This window comes from Falco cherrug, chromosome 15 (assembly GCF_023634085.1).
Source record: "Falco cherrug isolate bFalChe1 chromosome 15, bFalChe1.pri, whole genome shotgun sequence".
NCBI lineage: Eukaryota > Metazoa > Chordata > Aves > Falconiformes > Falconidae > Falco > Falco cherrug.
The window spans coordinates 24,233,050-24,254,750 of NC_073711.1; the positions used below are offsets into that span (position 1 = coordinate 24,233,050).

At 44.4% G+C, this 21,701-nt stretch overlaps 2 protein-coding genes across 8 annotated transcripts in view; one reads left to right on the forward strand and one right to left on the reverse strand.

Moving 5' to 3' along the window:
* Positions 1-303: 303 nt before the first annotated feature.
* On the reverse strand, positions 304-8,160 carry LOC102060204 (potassium voltage-gated channel subfamily C member 3-like). 7 transcript variants are annotated; one of them, XM_027807854.2, is made up of 5 exons: positions 7,949-8,158; positions 5,149-5,195; positions 3,473-3,697; positions 2,822-3,359; positions 304-2,217 (listed from the first exon to the last, which is right to left on the reverse strand). In XM_027807854.2, the coding sequence occupies exons 4-5, from the start codon at positions 3,311-3,313 to the stop codon at positions 1,414-1,416; spliced, it is 1,296 nt and encodes a 431-aa protein (XP_027663655.1). In that variant the 5' UTR covers positions 3,314-3,359; positions 3,473-3,697; positions 5,149-5,195; positions 7,949-8,158; the 3' UTR covers positions 304-1,413. The 7 variants fall into 7 exon arrangements, with proteins under 7 accessions (XP_027663655.1, XP_027663654.1, XP_027663661.1 ...); XM_027807853.2 differs by having other exon boundaries at positions 7,605-8,158; XM_027807860.2 differs by lacking the exon at positions 3,473-3,697 and having other exon boundaries at positions 2,822-3,313; positions 7,949-8,160.
* Positions 8,161-8,241: 81 nt separating this feature from the next.
* Positions 8,242-21,701, forward strand: part of LAS1L (LAS1 like ribosome biogenesis factor) — a 28,407-nt gene continuing 14,947 nt past the window's right edge. Inside the window, exons 1-7 of the mRNA XM_055727248.1 lie at positions 8,242-8,453; positions 9,062-9,187; positions 9,375-9,444; positions 10,576-10,657; positions 11,621-11,812; positions 13,722-13,768; positions 16,920-17,029. Coding sequence (XP_055583223.1) covers positions 8,257-8,453; positions 9,062-9,187; positions 9,375-9,444; positions 10,576-10,657; positions 11,621-11,812; positions 13,722-13,768; positions 16,920-17,029 — 824 coding nt within the window. The 5' untranslated portion in view covers positions 8,242-8,256. The remainder of the gene's footprint in view (positions 8,454-9,061; positions 9,188-9,374; positions 9,445-10,575; positions 10,658-11,620; positions 11,813-13,721; positions 13,769-16,919; positions 17,030-21,701) is intronic.

A 21,701-nucleotide genomic window follows, 5' to 3' on the forward strand; every position in this document is an offset into this window, starting at 1 on the left:
GCACCAGCACGCATGGCTTTATCCTGCGCACTCCTCCACTCTGTGGATAGCAAAAGTGGGTGCAGGAGAACACCCACACCTTCCTTACACTGCCAGGGTGTCTTCAACCTCTTGTGTGCTTTGTGCCTGAAATGTCTGCAGTGCTTTTCTCTCTCTCTCTTTACAGAAACTAATTCATTGTAATTGTACTAGAATAGAGTAAAACTACCTGTTGTTCCAATAAAACTAAAGCAGCCTTAAAATGCTATCCTGAACAGCAAAATTATAGTGACAGGCAAAACTTAATCAAAATCACAATTAAAATGCAGGCTTAATGAAATTTAAATACATAAATGTTATTGTATACAGAACTTTTTTACTTAGTAAACAAAATAATTTTAGCACATCGTCTTGCTATGTAAAAAATGGGATATGGGTTTTTTTCATACCTCAACAATACTTGTTATTTCAAAATTCAACATAGGTAACAATTAAGACTACCCAGTTAAGAGATAAATACTCCTAGTTTATATCTCTGCCTTAAGGAAGTAAATGACATTAAAATTATATTGAGTACTGTAGATTATGTTCTTCCTTTTGAACAGCAAAACCCACACAGGTATTTTAGCTAACAGCTCAGTGACTTCATTACAGAAAAATCCAGAACTGTTGAAATATGTTGATCCACTGGAAGTGTCCAATGCAATGCTGATCTCCCTGAGGTCAAGGAAAAATTGCCATTAACTTCAGCGGAACCAAAAAGGGTTTGCCGTCAGAGGGCTTCCTTGCTGCTACCCGAATGCCACAGCAATTCCTGTGAGCCTGCAAAGCAGGTTATCAAACAGTGCTGGCTCTCAGGACTGCAGATACCCAGTTCAGCCTGCTGCCTTCCTTACATCTGTGTGAGGGCAGGCAAATCAGATGCACTGGCTTGTTAAGGTAAAATGAGGAAACAGAACACTGTTAAAAAAAAAACAAAAACAAACCACCCATGCTTCCTCGCCACTGTCAGAGCAGGACCGTGCACAAATCTTCTTTCCCAGCATGCAAAGTGTTATTATGGTCTGTCAGGTGATGGAATGCATAGCTAGCATCATGGGTTGTATGCCAGCTGAGGGAATATGCTGCGGCCCCAGGTCATGGAACTGAGCTATGTGGTGCACATTCAGGCTATAATGCAGCATCACAGCCTGTCTCCGAAGAGCTAGATGAGAGAGAGAAACTGTGGCATGTAAAAGAGCATGGAATGAAGTACAATGTGAGAAAGACCCATGGGATTTGACAGGTCTGATCAAGTACTGCAACCTGAGGCCTCACCAATGGTTTGAAATGTGCTAAGGCAGCAAGTAAATGCAGTAAGAACTACTTGCACTCCCTTCCCACAAAAGGGAAGGTTTATTGCTAAAAGCAAAGGGGAACGCAGGTTCTGAAGTGTTAAAGTTTCTTGCTCCTTTTCAGCTTCTGTTTGAAGATAGCAATGTCATAATAGCTTTTAAATTTCACCAGGAAAATGGGTATTGGGATGATAATAGTTAACATGCCGAACACCGCGGCTAAGGCTGCTGTCACTTGGCCAGCTGTGGTGAGAGGGATAATATCTCCGTAGCCCACTGTAGTGAGCGTGATCAAAGCCCACCAGAAGCAAACAAGAATGTCAGTGAAGTGCAGCTCCCCTGTGTAGGAGGGGTGGCTACCCAGCAACTCCCCATAGAAAAAGAGAGAGCCAAAGAAGAGGGTCTCAAAGGCCAGAAGCATCAGCAGGATAAATATCTCTCTGAGGATAGACTTGAGGGTGTAGCACAGAACCCTGAGGATCAATGGCGTTTCTATCAGCTTGGATATCTTCAGGAGCTTGAGGAGATAGACAACGCGAACAAAGCCCAACCAAAGCCCCAGGCTTGGCATTCTCTGAATCTGCCCAGCCACAAAGAGTTCAATATAAACCGGGAAGAGAGAGAGGAAGTCAACCATGTTCAGGGGATTTTGGAAGAACAATTTCTTGTCTGGGCAGAAACAAAATCGCACAGAGAACTCAAAAGTAAACCAGAGGACACAGAAAAGCTCCAGATGAAGCAAGTAGGCAGGCTGGTGGTAATAGGGTTCACGGTCATTGTGGGAGACCTCAGAATAGCCAACAGAGGTGAAGTTAGCAGTAAAAAACTCAAATTGTGCCTTGGTCTCCTCACAGAATATGATGACAATTCCAACGATGAACAGCAGGGAAACAAAAGCCAAGCACTGCAGAGGGAGGAAAGGGCACAAATGCAATTAGTTCAACAAACATGTATCACATAACCTCATTGCCCCAAAACAAGCCCAGGATCACCTCCACGGGCACGGTACAGTCCCAGACTAATTTTCTCAAATCACCATCATTTTGTTTACATGGGGTGCATTTTCTCCTTCCAGGTTTGCAAAATAATAGAGAAGATTGGAATAAAATAAACAACACCTGAACTCCCATATTGGAGTTTGTAAGGAAGGGGAAATGTCTGACAGCTGGAGTAACACAGACAGACTCACACTGAGAGCCACTTTGGCACCAAATGTTGGCTCCAGAAATACCAGCAGCACAGAAAACGTCCTCTGCTGTCTCTAACTTGTTTGTTGCTCTGCACACCTGACATTTTAAAGAGGCACAGAGCATGCATTTTGTACATAGAACAAGAGCAGGAGAGAAGGAGGAGATATTTGTTAATGAGAAGACAGCATTTAAATTTCTTTTTTAATCTGGGATTCAAAGTGTACTTATCAAAGCTATGAACCCATTATCATTTTTCATGGATTCATTCCAGTAATCCCAAAGGACACAGGCTATGTCCATCTCCACACATAGTATTACCTTAGCACTGAAAGAGGAAAAGGGTTTTTCAAAAACAGACCAAATCTTTGGCTGCCACCTGGTTCGCCAGCTGAAATCCCTTCTTTCTGTCTGGACTATGAGGCACTGGTCATCAGTCTGTTCATTTTCATCCCAAATGTTAAATTCCTCTGGCTGCACCTCTTTGTTATTCAGCTTCAACCAGCAGCAGGATGCTAGCTGTGTCTCATTTATTTCCCAGAAAGCCAGCTCTTCTTCTAAGACTGACCTACAGATATCAATGGGACAGTGGAAATGTTTGGTCCTATAATAGTTCAACACGTAGCTGAAGATTTCAGCACTCCTATCAAAAAAGAACTCTTTGGTGGCGGGATCATAGTCGTAGATGCTTGGGGCATGGGGCTCTGTTAGGCTGCACAGCTTGGTTCCTGGGAAGGTCTGGAGGGTGCTGCTGTATGTCTCATATCTCACTCCCCCAATATTCAGGATGATTTTTTCCTTGGAGCCTTCCATCTGTGAGGGAGAAGGGAGGTGCAAGTTCTCATAGGCTCTTGTTTATCTTCAGTAAAAAAGAGAAGAACACAAATTAAAGGAAGTAAAGCAAAGCAAGTTTCAGAGCAGGAAGGTTTTCCAGGGTACCTCATTCCAGTGCTTTTAAAGCACATTTTATACCTGAAACCTGCATTTCCTGTAAGCAGGAAGGCACTTCTGCCATTCCCCATCATGTCCAGCACCTGTTCCTAGACTCTGCTCCACGGCCATATTGTCTCAGCACTTTTCAGGAGATGCATCAAACAAAATGACAAACATCTGGTTTGCACTGCGATCCCTCTCAGCTTCTCCCCATGGAGACAGTGAACACAGTTCAGCATCTGTTCCACCACATTTGTTCATACACTGTAGATAATCATTGCAATAAACTCATTTGAGGTAAAGTTCTCATTCCCAAGACATTTCTTCCACTATCCCTCCCCTTGTCTATTTCTTTCATCTCCACCCCCAATTTCTTTCTCCACAGTTTCTTGCAGAGACCTTCAAGTGCCAAAGAGGTCATCAACAGCTTATCCTCCAAGCAAGTTTTTGAACATAATCTCCCATGTCTAGCCTAGCATAACAAGTTTCACGAGAGACCCTGCTGCCTGGTGGGAACATTTAGGCTGTCTGAATTATGCTTTTTCCTTGAGTCTTCCCTGTACAGAGTCCCACTGAGCCAAAGCACCTTTCCCTCTGCAGGAAGCTGCTCCTTACCTGGAATCCATAGGCAGGATTCCTGGGCTAGATAGAAACATAGAACATTCCTGCATTTCCTTTAGGGCTGGCTGACATCTCAGAATAGCACCAGAACCTGCTGCCAAGGTCTCTGGCATGCTCAGTTGCTTATTTCCTGTAATACATCCTCTGGCTTGCTCCTCAAAATCCAACATACCTGGGAGAAACTGGAGCCCTGCTTTATGAACCTCATTCTAAGGAGGGAAACCAATGATCTCTGTAGCCTCAGGAGCACACAGGAGAGGTGCAGAATAGGGGTAGGATATTCTTGAGACAGTGACTAGGGCTGTCTTTCACCCACATATCCACTTCTGTCTGTATCCTTCTGTTTCCCCTCCTCCTTTCCTACACATTTCCATCCAACTGTCTCTTATGCCCTGCATTTCTAGTTCTGGCTTTTCTCTTCTTGTAACAGAGCAAGACTGTCTACTTTTCCTGTTTGGACTCTCTTACCCAGGGATGGCTGCTCAGTGTGCCAGGACCATGCACACAGAAACTCCAGCTGTCCCTCCGCTCTTTTTTGCAGAAAGTTCTGAGCATGGGCCACAGGTCACACTTCTGCAACAAACCTTGCTATCCAGGACCAGCAGGGAAACAAGCCCTGCACAAGAGGAGACTCCCAGAAGTAAAGAACTACATAGAGCACCCCATTCAGCTTTATCAGGAGAGGCTGGAAGCTGCAGCTTGGTCACACAACCGTGGCACAAGAGAATTACTGCCTGTCTGCTGTTCTTGCCAATCCCAGCATAAGTGAGGCTTGATGCAGCTTCGCCCTAAAACTTCCACTGACCAAAGAGAGCAGGATTGAGCATAAGGACTTAAAGTGTGCAGGCATTGCTCAGTACTTGCTGCACTGGAATCCACACAGCACAATTCTAAGCAGGTTAGATTAATTCAGCACTTAGTAAATCTGGAGTTACATTACTGGCCTCTTTTGCCAAGCTCTCTGAAGAGCACGCTGATTTTTGAGATCCCAGCTAAACTTGCCTTTATCTGCTTAGAACACCAGATACCTCTTACTCAAAGATAACAATCACCATGTGAGAAATGAGCCGAGAAGTGTCGTTTCATATTCTTACCTTGGTGCTATTGCAGCAACTCTGCAACCAGAAGAAAGGAGAAGAGACTGGGAAGAACAGGGGAAAATTCAGTGAAAACAGGATGTTCGATGGCTGGTCTCCAAAGCTTAAGCCTCAGAGATGCCAGAAAACAAAACCAGCAAACAGCACTGAAAAGACGCAGAGGCCCCTCTGCCTTGTTCTCTGCCCTATCAGCAGTCCCTCTCCCTACTCCAGGGGATAACAGTCAAACAAGAAGGCAACAACGTTTTGGCTACTCCGCCACCCGCTGCTCTGCTAACAAGCTCAAAGGGACATGGTGTTTGGGAAATGAGTGGAGCTCAAATGTCTTGGGACCAATTACAGATTAAACTATCAAGCCACAGAAAGGCAGACAAAGCATCATTCTTTCTTGGCTGTGCCTTATTCAAGTTTGAGTTAGAAAATAATATATAAAAAACAGGAGCAAACAAACAAAAAAACCCACGTGACCTCCCATCTTCTTGTCATGCTCTCTCCCTTTTCAGTTTAAAGGACTTTTTCTTAATTTCTGAATGACCCAAAACTTAACCCTTTGCACCCACTGATTTTAAATGCTTTTTTTGTCATTGATTACTCCAGGAAGAAGGTTGGCACATAGATGCTAATCCCAGTCAAGAAGGGAATGCTGCCTGTGAAATTCCCTTTCAGCTGATGTTCCGAGGCTGTTCCTAGGTATCACCTCTGCTTACTTCAAACTCTCTGGAAAGAAAGCAGGAAAAGGAATTTCCTTATTCCCAGCAAGAGCAAGACTGTTCAGGAAGGCTCTGGGGGCTCCCTTTTCAGTTAGACAAATAAAAAGCAGATTCACGTTTCTTTAGAGGAAGTATCATCACAGTTCACTTGCTGGATTTTCCATTTTAATCCACTGCCTACATTACCCTGACACACTGAAATTTCTTTTCTTTCAAAGAATAGGTTTTCCATTTAGACCTTTTACCTAGCTAACAGTCTGTTTCTTCGCTCCTCATTGGCACTTAACCTGCAGGTGCAAGTAACCCCACTCACCCTAACCATCCAGATTCCCAAGTATTACAGGGACACCACAGACAATCCTGGCAAATCACTGCCAATCTTGTGCGGGACATTCTGGGCAATGGGCCATCTTTGCCTATCACCTCCTGATTCTGTACTGAGCAACCTCGTAGCCAGACATCACAAGCAGAGCAACAGCGCAAGCATAATTCCCCTTACACCCAGACTCGAAAAGGACAAGAAGCATGTGAAATCTCTGCTGTTTCAGTCCTTGCGCCTTTCCATCTCCGGAACAGACATCAAATGGTTCACATCTTTCTCCCTCAGAGAGTACAAATGAAAAATACTTTTAATTTCTGATGTCTCTGAGGTTCTGGAAGCAGGTGATCTGATCAAGCTTGATGTATCCTATCTGTTCCACAGCACTGCAGTATTTGTCTTTTACAACCTTTGCACTGCAGTTGATTTCTGAAACCCAGAAATAATCTGGCAAGCAAAATGACACATGGTGTTCCTATGCTCTGAATAAGACCTTTTGATTGCATTAAACAGCTTGTCCTTTCAGAACATTTTTTAAGCAGATGAAAAGTGCAACTCAATTTCCAGAGAACAGGGCTCTATTCCAAGTTTTCTCCCTGCCTCATATCTTCTGAGAATTCACTTTCACAGCATGAGGCACTGCAGGAGTTTGGCAAGGAATGTCAAATCTGTTCCCTCAACCTCACACTTCTTTTGAGTAACGAAACTCTTGTTTCGATTTGGCCTACATTTATTCACACCAAAGAACAAAGTGGACTTTTCGGGGGGGGGGGGGGGGGGGGGGGGGAGTGGGGAGGAGATTGGAGCTGTAATAAACTGAGGCATTTTTCGAAGATAGTATTTTAACAGACCTCATTCGGTGTTTCTTTCCCATAGTATTTGGTATTTAATAAATGTTCTGTACAGGGCAGAAGTTCTGTAATTTTCTCCTGTTTGCGCATACTCAGGTACACATGCATATGTACTTGGGCATACTCACGTTAGTCTACATTGGGGGGTGTGTGCGTGTGTGTGCTTCATTAACTGCATTTGTGCTAGAATACACTAGTAGGAGTTTAAACTTCCCAGTGTAAGCATTTCTTTAGAGAACACTCATAAAAAAACTGGTGAGGATTATTAACAGTTTTGCAAACAAAATCTTGCTTCAGAACATTGGACATACTGAACAAAAAAGCGTGAGCTATCCTTGGGGAAAGAAGCTACTCTTTCAGTGCTGGAGATAGCACCAGAACCGACAGGCTTGGCTACTAGCAAAACCGGTGCAAGCAGCTTCTGTGGACTTCCACCTCCAGTGCTTTTTTCCCATCCCATATTTCAGTTCTACCTCTGCTGATGTCTAACACAAGTGTATTCCTGGGATTATGCAAACAGATAGTGAAAAAAATGTATAAAAAAACCACTTCAAAAGATAAGCGGTTTATCACCTGGATCAGTCCTCGATTCAGCCTGCTGCAAAAACCTGTAAAATGATGCAACTGTACAAAAGGGCAGGTAAAGTCTCCTGCAAGCGCGGGTACGTGCAGCCAGGCTGGAAGCTCGGGGACACTGAAAGCTCCGCGCTGCTTTAGCCGGGCCAGCTGCCGCCTCCCTTCAGGCCGCGGCGGCCCCCACCCCAGTCAGCTCCGGCAGACACAGCGCGAAGCCCGGCGCTGTCCGCTGCCACCGGGACCGTGTTCCACGTCCCACCGGGCGCAGCGCTGCCTGCCCCGAAATCCTCCGGCCGCCCCTCCTCACACCGCTCCCCTGAGGCCAGCCCGACACCCCTCACCGTCCCTCCGCTCCCCACAGCCACGCAGGGGAAGAACGCGCCCGTTCGGCGCCGGCCTCAGCAGCCCACGGGCCGCAGGCCCTGCAGGGAGCCGCTGCAGGAGGCCCCCCTACACTTGGGAGCGAGTCCTACATCGCTCCGACGAGCCTAGCGTTCCCGCGGGGCCCAAGCCCCCTGCGGGCCCCGTCGCCAAATGCCGCCCTCCCCACCCCTCCCTCCGCCCCGGAAGCGATCGCGGCGCGGGGAGGGGGAGCGGAATCGAGGAGCGGAAGCGGAAGCTGGGTGCGAGCGGGCGTAGCCGCGGCGGCATGGCGGGCCGCGCAGGGCTGGCCTGCCGCCGCGGGCGGCCGGGCTCGTCCCCGGCCCGCAAGCGGCTCAAGCCGTTGCGCACGGTGGTGGCGTGGAGGGGCAGGGCGGAGTGGGACCAGGTGATGGTGGGGCTGTACTGCGGAGACAGCCGGCTGCAGCAGGAAGCGTTGGACCGGGTCTCGGCCTGGAAGAGTCGGTACGGGCCGCGCACCGCGGGCGGGGGGCCGCCGCCTCTCTGCCCCACGCTGCTCCCGGCGCTCCGTGGCTTGGGCCCGCTGGGCGCCCGGGACGCAGCCGCAGCCCCCTGGGTGCTGTGCGAGCAGACGGCCGGGGCCGGGCTCCCTCTGGCTGGCGCCTTGGCGCAGCAGATTTGGGGCGCGCAGCTCAGGCCCGAAGCAGGCAGGACCGAGGGTAGTGGGGCAGGCAGAAGCCCTGTGTGGCCACAGCTTCGCAGGGTGGTTTTTGAAGGCAGGGTGCTGCAGTGAGCATATCCAGGGCCCCCAAATCACTTTACTCTGTGTTGCCACTGCTGCAGCAGCACACAAGACGAGTCTAGGTATGGCATCTTGTATTGTGTATGTGCTTGCCATGTCGGTAAGTATTCGTTTAACATGTGCTAAGGAGCCGCTGTGTAATCACTGTTCCAAATAAAACTCTGGTAAGAGCCTTTGACGCCATCTTTCTACATACCATTTTTCAGGCTGTTATGTACCACAGAGCAGAAAAAGTAGCCAGAAAGTTACTCTTTTTGCAGGGGGAGTGTATTCTTGCGAGACTGCTCCCTTTTTTGTCCTTTATCTCTAGGTATGGTCCCAAAATGCCTCTTGCAGTGGATTGCACTGCTGAACTGATTCGTTGCAAGGTCCTGGATTCATCTGGCAGATTGAAGTCTCATGAGCTCATCCTCTCATACGGGCTGGCTCTTGTAAGGTAGGGCTCTGAAGGCCTGTGTGCTGTGAGACAGAGAGACCCAGACAGATGGCGTTATTCAGCTGTCTGATTTCACTTTGCATCTCTGGGACCAGTCTTGTACAGCGTGTGGGGAATTTGTCTCTGGGGTCCCAAGTTGCTCAGCAGCTCTTGATAGTCATTTATCTTTTCTGTAACCTGCATGCAGGTTTGTCAACTTGATCACAGAAAGGAAACAGAAAATGGTCAGCATTCCTCTGAGACAATTAGCTAAAGAGGTAAATACTTAATAATAGTTACTTGATAACTTATTTCTATACAGAGAGCATGTGCGTTGTCTGTTAGCAACACTGGGCAGAGGGAGTTGGGATCACTCTTTTGTAACCAAAACAATGGCTATAAATGCCGGTTCTTTCCAGCTGCAGAGTTTTAAAGAGGCTTGATGTAACTATGCCTAAAACTTTCTTCTTTGAAGTCAGATTAAGAGTAATAAAGGGTGATGATCATTAAAGTGTTCTGAATCGTGTGTGATCAGAAGTCTTGATTTACATGTAGATAGTCTTACTTGACATACACCGCGCATTTTTGCTTCTAAGCTACTGAGGTATGGGGGGGAAAAAAGCTTAATCTGTGGTTTTTAAATTCTAGTCTCTGACAAGCAAGGTTATACATAAAAAGCACTTGATCACATTTGCAGGCATTTTCATCTTGTATCTCTTGCTTGAGGTACGTTTGCCCACTTCTGTGTGGAGGAGGGGAGGTTCAAGGTGTAGTTGTAGTAGCAGGATCAACTTGAGTCCTTTTATTGCGAGCTGCACTGAACATTGTATCTGGGTCTGAAGAGCAGGTTTTGAAAGGAAAGAAGAGACAGTATTTGAGACTCACCTGTATATGCAGCCTTGTCTGGGGCCCCAGTGGGAGACTGATGAATTGATTTTTTTTTTCTGTGTTTCTAAGAAAGGTGGTGCTGCTTCTCACCTTTTAAAACTGATCAAGCTTAAAAATAGAGGTCTTGCGTAGTTAAAGTTAGCTGTCTGTAGGAAAGTGGCAGAAAACTGCATGCAACTTCGAGTATGTGTGCTTTGAGTATTATTTATCATATGATTTGTCAGTTTAATCTAACTGCTTTTCAGTATCTTGTCTAAAAAGGCATCTGTTTTGCAAGTAACATTGAAGACCGTAAATTGTAAAATCCCAAGTTTGTACGGATACTAGGCCACCAGAGAAGTGAGATCAGAGAGGAGGAGATCTCAGCCCACCCTTGGGGGGGGGAGGACTGGGGTGCGGGAGTGGCCTGGAAGAGGCTGTTCCCACTCAGGTAGAGGTTCTCTGCAGCCTTGCAGGGCTGCATAGAGTTGTGGCATGATGCAGCAGGAGATGTGGTGTAACACCTGTACCTGTTCTTCCAGGTGGATATCCCCATCTGGGTTGTGGATCTCCGTCATGAGCTGACCCACGGAAAGTTGCCACGGCTGGCCCTGTGCCGCAAGGGTGAGTGCTGCTGGCAGGTGCCATTATGAGGGCCTAGCCTGAGGTGGGCTTGGGGTGGCAGTGCCAGTGCCACAGGCCCTGAGCGAGCACCCCTCTCTCCATTTTGGGACACTACAGGGCAGGCAGTGGGCAGGAAGAGCTGTGGTGTGAGATATCGGGAGGGTTTGCCACTGCTCGCTGTGGATAGCTGAACTGTGTCCAGTGGCTCCAAATTGTGATGCATCACAGGGTAGGTGTTTACAGACTTTCTCCCTCCCCTGAAAAAAATAATGGAAACAATATTCGGCCCTCTTGCTTCTTTACGGCACAGGAAGGTCTTCTCAGGGAAAGAGGTAAGTGCTGCTCCTGGTGGCTCTGAGATACCTGAGACCTTTAAAAATCCCATTCAGGGAGAAATGCAGTAGGTACTGCAAGCCTGAGTGAATGACCAGCCCGTGGCATCTGAAGGGATTCCTGGGAATTTTGGGTTAAGCACTGAGGAACCAGTTAAATAACCTTCGGCAGGACCCTTAGGTTGAATTGGGTAGTGAAATAGTGATGGGAGAAAAGGGGTTTTCTTTTCATTCTATAGAATGTAGTCTCTGAACAAAAAATTATGTTATTGTTACAGACACTGTGTTGATTGTGGTGATATGAAAGAATTGACTCATTTTCTCATTAAGGGACCACTGCTGGGACTTAGTTTCTGCTTAAATTTGGTGTGGCTTGAGCAAGGTGCAGTGCTATAGCAGTGTCCAGTCCTTTCTGTGGCCAAAAAGACAGTGGGTGGGTATTACCAGTCCTGTGATACTGGGGTGTGGGTTTCCGTTGTTTTTTCATTAACGGACTTGTATGTGATTTCAAGGTTCCTAACTTGTTAACAGCATTTCTTTTCAGAATGCAACTTAGCAATGTGCCACCTATATTACTTTTTTTCAATAACAAAATGTCACTGAGATGATAATGTTTTCTGCTCTCCCTTAGGTTGTGATGTTGTGCTGGACTGGCTGCGAAAGACATATTGGAGCCGTCAGCTAGGCAATAACTTGTGTGAAGAAAGTGAGGACGAGGACGAGGAGCAGCAAGGGGTGGAAGCAAGTGCAGAGTTAGACAATGACGCATGGGAGATTCAAACCCCACAGCATGAGGCCTGTCAGAAACACAAGGAATTCCATGGTAGGTGTCCCTAGAATAATGGCACATACAGGGATTAGGTATGTCCCATGCTAGAGAGAACACTTTAAAAGTGTCATCTTCTAGCCCTGACAATGCATAAAGATATATCTTCAGCTCAGGTTTTGGGATTCCTCTTTGGACCTGAGTGGATTCTTGGGGTGTCTGACTTTTTTGGTATTAGCTGACTGAATTTGTATCGTAAAATCTTTTACTTCTGTTGAATATGCAGTATACTAATCAGTAGCAACAGTTATACTGGGATGGTTTAGGACCAAGTGTTGTAAAAATTAGTTGTAGTGTCTTGACAGCCACAGTTTTGGTATTGAGGCCATTACTGGCAAAGAATGCTGTGGTCCTTTTATAGCCCTCAAAACTCTGCAGATTCATAACTTGAGCAAGAACAGGATAAGGGCAGTTCAGCCAGTTTCAAAATACTTCACATGTGGACAGAAAAATTACTAGCTGCCAATAGTATGTAAAATAAAAAGTAATCACAGGTAACTCAACATGGGCATAATCTAAGATACAAAGTGCAAAACAATGGGAAAACTTTGGTAAACTGTGTTGGTGGTTGCTTTTCCATCACCGGGAGTTTTTGAACCCAAAATAAAGAACTTTACTCAAAGTCGATTTGTGGTTTGAATGACTTACTGGAGGAAGCAGGAGTTCAGATTAGGTGGCTGGTCTGTGAGTTTGAGGTATCAAACAGTACCTCCAACAGTAAAATGAGTTAGTCATAACTTTTTCAGACAAAACATGGCATGCTTATGGGGAGTAACTCACCCAGCAGATTAGAGCAGCCCAATCCAAGGTCCAGAGAGTGTTTCAGCAGAAATGCTGAAGTGACCCTTACTGCTCCCTGGAAGGTTACACTGGGTGACTATAATGATCTTTCTGGCTTTAGGATCTATGAATTTGTTGCAAGTCTTCTAGATTCCTTTGTAACAGACGCATACATAGATACAGTAGCTGCAGTCCAGAAGCGTTAGCTAATTTGTTGTGCACTTTGATTTTAATACATAATTTATCAGAACAATCCAAACATAGAGGCAGTACTGACGTTTGGAACACAGCAGCACTTATCACTTCTTGTCAGAGTGTATGTGGGGGCTCCTGTCTGACTTCATGTTGGATGAGATCCAAGCATGTGCTATTCCTCCTTCTCCCTGGTTAGCCCCTCACACAAAAATTAAAAAAAAAAAGAAAAAAGAACAACACCCCGCCCCCAGCTACCAAAAGAGAGAACAGTAGATTCGATACAGTAGATTCTGTGATTTATACGTCTAGAGTGATGGAATGGCAATGATGTATCAGTGCTACAGTTCAAATGCCTGTGAAGTTTAATCTAGCTGATACTGGGTGGTGGGCATTCTGATAGCAGGTGACAATCACACCTGAATGGTGAAGTATTTTGAAAGATGGTGCTATTTCAGGTACAGTAGAAGTGGTCCACAGATGAGAGAAAGGACATCTCATGTGGATGGTCAATTCAACTTTAATGAAGTCCAGTAAGGATGTGAGTAGCCTCAGTGCTGTTGAAATAGATTTGAAATGCAAGTATGAGGATTGCAAATATGCAGCAGAACATGAACTGTCTGTGGGAACAATTTCTTCCTAATCTGATCTATTTAGGGGGTTTTTTGGAGCTGTCTGGATTTATCCAGCTTGGCTGTGATAAAATACTGAACTCATGGTTCAACCCCACTTCATAAATTTTATGTTACTGGAAAAGTCTGGGAGCTGTAGGAGTCTTCCACAGTGTTGCCTGAATTGGAATTTATGATTTCATTTGACTGCAGTCTTCCTTGAGTGTATACTCAGCAGAACTAAGCAGCTTGCCCAGATGCAAAATTCCTTTACATAGTTGATCCATTCCCTGCTTAAACTATATATTTATGTTTATTTCTAGAAAAAGTCAGAGATGTGCTGATATCCTACAAGAATGAGCAGTTTAGGGTAAGTACGGTCTGATCACCAGCACTTCTGGTTCTTCTCATTTCCTGCTTGGGGTGGTAAGTCTTCATTCTTGCCCAAACTGAAGAACTAATGCTCTTGGCCAGGCATCATTTGAAATACCTGAATGCTAGCACGACTAAGTTGCTGTGCCAGGAGTTTGTTTCATGTAACAGCAGGGATTTATTTTTTTTCCCCTGTAGCACCCTCCCACAATTATAATCTCTCCAGAAGTGTCAGTGATACAGAAGTGGTATTTGTATCGGTGCTGTAGGGGTGACAGTACGCCAGTGGCCACAGGCTGCTAACGCTTGCCAGTTTATGTACTCTGGCCTAAAGTAGAGCTGCCATCTAGTGCATAGCCCACAGTAGACCCATGACTGCTGCATGTGTGGAGAGAGTTTTTTTTAATTCCTTCTTCAGATACCTCTCCTGCTGTTGTCAGTCATGGCTGCCAAAGAGAAGCTTCACTGCAGAGAACAAGCAGTTTGAGCTGTGATGGATGAGAACACTTTGTTCATGTTTATAAATGAGATACGTACTTGTTGGAGATCCCAAGTCTTCCTTGTGGATGTGGATAGTGCTTGGTTTGTTTTCATCCTAGCATGTCTGGAAATTGAGACCTGTCATTCAGAAGTCATTAGCTTCTGTGTTCTATCATCCATCATATACTTTTGCAGGGGACCAGTGGCTAAGGTGCTGCAGTTAAGATTTGTGAATAATTTGCCCCAGAAATCTTTCCCTGATCAGTTTCCCCTTCTTAATAATGGGATGGTTCTTAAAATGTGTTGAGAGCTGGGTTACAAACCTTGTAGAATGTCTTTGGATATGACCTCACCAACATACTGTTGTTACTGGGGAGCTGTTCTCACTTTTGTTTCAATTAATATCACTAGGGCCTAAAGGAGAAAGTGTGCTAATGTTCCAGTGAAGTGCAGACTTAATCAGCAATGAGAACTAGGGTCAAGAATTTTATTGAAAATGAACATCCCACTTCCTTCATTGTCTTGGTTTTGGAGTATATAACATGATTCTCCTTTGTTTGTCCTTCCCTTTCTGTAGCTGGTACTGGCTTATTTTGTACTTTTTGTGTTGCATCATAAAGGAGACAAGTTGATTATGTGTGGTGAGTGAACTCTTAACATATTAACAGAACAGAGGGAAGTATTTCAAACCAAGTAGGAAAATGCAACTTCAAAATTTAAACTGGCCAGGGTTTAATGGGGAAGGGAGTAGGCAGGCAGTTGCTAAAGAGTAATTTCAAAGCCTTTGTTTCAAAGCACATGTGAAGCTGTTCTTACCCCGTCAAAACGGTGTAAATACATGCTGAAGAGTAATCTATATTACATGCCTCAATTTAATTGAATTCTGCATACTGTGCTTTTGAAATTTCTCCGTTCACTCTGTAAAGCTGCCTTTCTTGTTGACTGATTTCAAGTGGTGCATTTCCAAGTCTGTCAACTGACAAAGTACAGCTGAACTGTGAAAAATGAATGCTCTGTATATACCTGTGTTGTGGATATAGCTTCTTTTAATGTATCATTTTTGCCACTTTAAGGTACACTGCGTAAGAGTGAGCAGAGGCCTTGCCAAGATTGGTCAGCGCAAGGAATGTTTTTCCTTGTGGCTGATACCTGCCAATTCTTACTGAGTTTGTCTTTAATGAAAAACATAATACTAATTTTATGCATTAATTACTGTTGCCAGTAATTTGAAGGGGTGCAAGCATATTGGCCCTTTGTTGGCCTCTGAAACTCTGTTCTGTAGAACAGTAGACCTGTAATCTAAAACTGATTATAGCTGATAAAATCTCTGAAACTTAGAAATGGATTGAAAAAAATGACGTGGGTTTGTTCTTGCACCCTTTAAGGGCAGATGGTTTGGTGCATGCAAATAATTTCTTAACCATGACAGCAACTGAATGTTCCAAATATCAAATAAATACTACTTGAAGCTTTTTTTAGGCTGATATTCAAATGCTTTCCCTGGTTTGGCATAGAAAGAGTAGTACGTGTCTTTGCTAGTCTCCCTGCGTAAATGTATAGTCTGTCTCTAATCTTTTTCATGAAGTAGGAGAATCACCTATACCTAAGTCACCATTATAACAGTATAACTGTACAGTCTCTGATCCAGATACTTCTCTGGCTATTTTGTTAACTACTTATTATAGTTAGAAGTTTATATAAATCTCTGAAGTTGTAAACTAGGCCAAAATAAGCTCTGTCATAGGGGCTGTGTACTTTGTTGTCTAATTGTTCATGTGCATAGGGTAGAGGTACTTAGTCACTTTAAGTCATGTCTTTACACTTGATTTTTCATCTAAAGTATCTTTTGCAGTGGTAGCTTTGCATATATAGGTTAAGAGAGCTAATCAGAGTCCTGAAAATGACACCTTGGTGTTCCAGTCTCATTTTACATTACATTCCTACCTGGCAGGAAAAATAATTCTTTCTTTTCTCTCAGTAGTTACTATCTTCCAAAAAGAATCTGCCAGATACTTGTCAGTGATGTAACATGCTTCATACCAATGTTTTATAGGAAGTGGTGATGGTAAATTGCTACTTGGGTAGCTCAAGGAGCATACGTAGAAGGCAGGTCTTAGCTTGCTGTACAGGCTCAGATAAGGTGTATGTCAAACCAAGAAAACTCTTAACTTTCAGTATTCTCTTTTCCATTCTTGGTACAGCCTAGTAGTCTCGTGTATTGCTCCTACTCATCAGATGCTCTCAGCTGGTTACAGGTTGCTAGATGACTGCGTTGATTCGACATTTTGATCTACTGTATGTATAATATGACTGGCAAAACCTTGTCCTGAGTAGGCAACCTCACTCCCACCCCAGATGTTGAGTTAATGATTCAAAATGAGTCTGTCCTGGTTTGTGCTGAAGTCAGGGAGAGCAAGGTTTAGAACCAGAATGAGGATGCCAGGACTGACTTCTTGGTGCTGCTGCCTTTTTAATTGAGGCCTTTTCCAAGTATGATGTGGCTTATGTTAATTTTTAATATACTCCTAGGAAGGGAAACTTTTGTGAGTTTTTTGAAGCGCTGATAATGAAGTGCATATGGCCATGTGCATCTTCTCTTAGTAGCAATGCCTTTCTGTTCACCATTGAGGAATATTTTCTGTTAATGTTTGGATTTTTCCTTCACTCAGGTTATGCAGACAGTGCAGTCTGTTTCAAAATCTCGAGAGCTGTGGTCTGATTCCTCTTCAGAAGTGGACTGGATTTTGGCTCAGATCAAAGACCTGATGCAAGAGAACAGGTGTGTCTCTGATAAGGAACTGAGGTGAAAGGTACCGTATGGAGCTATTGCACTGCCTTTTCACTGTGTCGTTCAGCTGATCATTGAGAGAGCACCTGGTTGATTTCCTCAACATCTTTGAGGACTGAGTTGTTGATCTGTGTTAATGAGTAATGTTTCCTGTGCCAGATGGTCTCCAGGGTGTTGTCCCTGACTTAGCTGTGCTGACCCCAAGGCATGTCAGGATCTTCAGTGTCTTCAAAAGCTCTCCTAGCAACCTTGTGTAGACTTTGGTTTCACAGTAGCCTTTAGAATTCTTCATAATTGCAGAGCAGTACTTGGCTTTTTCCGTACTTTCTATCTTTCTGTTACTGCAGGGTCTCTAGAACCCAGTTGAGACTTTATCATTACTGTATAAATTTGCATTAAGATCTTGTCCCACTGAGAAATGCGATCAGTGTAACTCTGTAGAGGGGAGAGAGTAGCATGTTACAGGGATGAGCTGTAACTCCGGATGTACATGGTAGGCTCGGCAGTGTTGGGTTAATGGTTGGACTCAATGATCTTAAAGATCTTCTCCAACTTAGATGATTCTATGTTTTGAGTATAAATATATATGCCATACAAGCTGCTGATTAAGAGGTTATCAGATCCTGTGCCAAAGAAAACCCTGAGGAAGAGACTTGCACCTTATTGGTGTTGCCCATTGGTTACTGAGCATGGAGTAATGAGCAAGAAGGCATGAATATTCAGCGATGAGAAGCATAACTTACTAAACATGGGACTTCTATATCACTTAAACTGCCTGTTGCTAGATGCTTGGAAGGTACCTGTGTACCAAAGGCAAGCCATTACACCTACCTGTGATTCTGATTCTCACTGAGCATCCTGTTAGCCACACCTTGTTCGCATGCTCTCCTATTAGTTTACGTTTGTGCAAAAGTTGCTTTTCATAACAGTACTGTCCTATAAGTACATGATCAAAACAAGTTGTTTTTGAAAATACTGTGCTTTTGGTTCACTTGCTGTGCAGTGATTCTGCAAAACATTTTTATGATGTTCCATGAAAGTGTGTTAAATCATGTTCTAGCAGTTGTCTGTCATCACCTTTATACGGACTGCCTGTTGTGTCAGCTCTTGCTATTTGTCCCATACATAAAGCTGCATAAAGTACATTCAACCCGACTTGTGCACATTTCCAAAAGAACAAATAATCTACTTCATCAATCAAACTAGGTCTTCTGACAGAATATTCAGAATTTAGATGCTAGTGACTGTATTTGTGGCCTTTGAGGCACCAGTGTTTCAAAGTTGTGGTCCTCGTCAAGCTGTGAAATACCACGTGCTGGAGGGTGAAGAGAGGAGTTGGGGCAGCTTCATTTTTGAAAGCCTTGGAACTGATGGTGTATTTGAGGATGCAACACTTGGAATACCCAGCCAGTTCCCAGGGCTCAGCAATGCTTGTTCTTTACTACTAGCACAACAAAACCATGCTAATGTTTTTCCCTTTAAACAGTCTCAAGTTCCTATCTTAAGCGCTTCACACTATATATTTATGTCATGGGCAATTCTCAGAGGAGCTCTTTAGGCTGAATTCACAGTTTCGGCAGTGCCTAAACTGTTAGAACAGACAGCAAGTGAGTGGGATGGATTCTGAGGCAGGGCTGTCAATTAAACCTTTGCTACTGTGCTTGTCTGTGTTCCGGCTGGAGAGCAGGTGTGTGGGGAAGGGAAGTCTCTTTGGAGTTCTGTTCAGTGAAAAGACCACAGCATGTGATGAGTTTTCTAACATAGAATCCTAATATGGACCCATTGCTGTCCCAGGAGTGTGCAGTAAAATGGGGAATCTCTAGTCTCTCTCTGGAATTAGTAACCTTAAAACTAACAAACAAACCCCCAGACCCCCTAATGTCAATAGCCAGTTTTCTGCTTTGCAGAGGACTGATTGTCTCCAGAGCACTTCCCAACCCCAGGATACTGGTAGCAGTCTGGCTTGAAGTGGTGCTTGCTCGCAGCATCAATGGTTATCAACAGTTATCACAGCTTGCCATAACTAGCTTTTCTGCTGACAAGCTTGGTTACGTTTTTTTTCCCCTTGCTTCTGAAGGGTGCTCCTGAGCAAATAGCAGATATTCTAAGGACAACATAGTGGAAGGAGCCTGCGTAGGCCTGCTTGTAGTGTGTGATCAGTGGGCAAATAAGCAGGAGTTTGCTTTCCTGCAGTCAGCCTGACACCTCTGAAACAGTTTAACAGAATTGAATTTAAGTGCAGCTTTAAGCTGCTTGAATCTGGTTTGGTGGAAAGCTGTTTTGTACAGGGTGCTGTCGTCAGAATGTGACAGCTTTTTTTGCATTACTGTTTTTACGGGAAACTGGTCTGGCAGATGTAGAGAAGACTTGAAAAGTAACCATCCCGCCCCCAACACCACCTCCTGCTTGGAAGGAGTCTGTGTTGTTTTCATGTTCTGTTAAACAGTTTCTCTTAGTCCAAAAGTGCCCGTGTGTGAATCTTCTGTTCTGGAAAGCTGTTATTGTGGATGAGCAGTTAGGGTGCTTCACTGTTGTAACTGCAATGCGTAGGCTTGTGTGCTTGCTTATGTGTTGGTCAGTCAAATGGAAGGGTTAGGCTTTTCCTGTCTTTCAAAAAGACCCACTTGTGGAAATATTTTAGGATAGCTGTAGATTATAAATGAAACAATTCCTGCACAACGTGTTGGGAATTTCACTGCTTTGCTTAGAAGGTAAACTGGCAGTAGAATAGAATTGGTTTTACATCCTGCCTTCTCCAAGAGTATGTGATAGCATGGATTACAGGGCACCAGCGTGCTTAGGAGATGCTGCTTCCAAAGTTAAAGCAGTTTAAAAAGATTGATGTCTATCTGGGAAAGTCCTAGAACTAGGTGGCACACCTCAGGAGCCTGATCTCATTTCCAGCTTTCTGAGAGCTTTGTTTGGAATTCCAGCCCAATAATATAGATAAGGGTATGAAACTCAGATGCTAGGTGTAACCTAAAGAAACTTCAAAGGCGAGACAAGAATCTGTGAAAAACAGCATCACTGGATCCTTTGTTCCAACAAAAAAGTCTGATGGTATAGTATCTCTAGGGTATCTGTCATTTCTTAAGTAGTCAAATCTGGCAGTAATGTTTTCATAAGAACTTGGTCTTCCCTGCATTGTGCTACATTGAATAAGGCTTTTTTGATGTTTCCCTTAAGCACCGGCTTCAAATAAGGCAAAGAAAACAGACGGGAGGAAGCTGGGTTTTGTGGCTATAAAGATGTATTCTTTTCTGTCTTGTGGGTTTTGTTTCTGTTAGCTGTTTTATGGTTTCCTGATCGACTCCTAATGATGAGGCAACTTCATTAAAATAACTACTCTGATATGTGGGGAAATCTCCCACTTCCAGCAGCCAAGAACGGGGGGGGGGGGGGGGGTGGGGGGGGTGGGGGGGGGGGGGGGGGGGGGGGTGGGGGGGTGCTGTTTCACAGCTCACAGGTTGCAAAACTTGCAAAGAGCCAAACCCTTTGGTGGTGACGCTACTGCAGAGAGATTTTGCAGTTGCCTTTAACTGCCTGTGTTCAGAGAGAAGTTTCGGCAAGAATGTTTTTCTTGGTATATATGTGTGGGTATTATTTCCAGTAAATACTGGTTCCACAATTCCAGACTTTGAGCCAAACTTGTGGAAAGGGAACATACATGTTACTGGATCAGAACAGCTTCGGCAGTGAGTTTCCAACCCTTATTCCTTTTACTTTACAAGCTCTCTCTGACTCCTTTTGCTTCTTTAAGCGGTATTAGCTCCAGAAAGCCCTAGGAACTGCATAACATACTGGTTACAAACACCTAGTTTTGGTACTTTTCTGTATTTTTCTGCTCTTGTCAGCAGTAGATGTCAAATAGGCCAGCTGCTTTAATAAAGCATTTGCCTTGATTTTTGCATAGTGGATTGACTGTGTTCACACACGTGTTTATTCCTGGGAGCTGGCAAAGCCAAAGCAGGGAGGGGGCATTGTGTTGCAGGAGAATGTGGAAGTCTGGTCACCCAGCTTATTATTTCTCCTGGTGAGTTTCTCACTTCTGTATTAGGAGATAGAGAAGTGGGTCAAGGGACTTACTTCACTGACGCCTTTCTTCAAAGCTGAATAGATGACCCTTAACCTTTGCCGCCTTCATTCTTGCTAGGACAACTGGAAACCAAGTGCTGAGCGTGGCTCTAGTGCTGGGTACCACTGTGAGGGTGGTGTTAGTTTCCAAGCCCCTGTGTAAGATGCAGTCATGCATCACGTGGTAGCTCTGCATGGGTTTTGTGGCACTTCTGCAATGCTCTCTGTGAAGTACCTGAAATAATAGTGATGTAATGGAAATGTTTCACCACAGTGACAGTATAGGCTCAGTTCCACAGTCACTGGAGCAATCATTGGGACCAGGTTTTAGCAGGGTGTTGAGATGTACTCATTTTCCACTGACTGTTTTTATATCAAAGAGCTACTTTATTGATTCTCAAACTCCGTTTTTGGTTCAAGCAATGTAAGCCAGATGCTGCCATGCTTCCCCTTATTTAAGCCTTCTTTATGCCTACTTTCTCTGTTTTAATCATGCAGGGTGAAAATTATTTACTTGAAAAATCAATTTAAGACCTTATCAAAATTCACATCTTGAATCTTGCTGGAGTGTCCTTTCTGCAGACCAGCT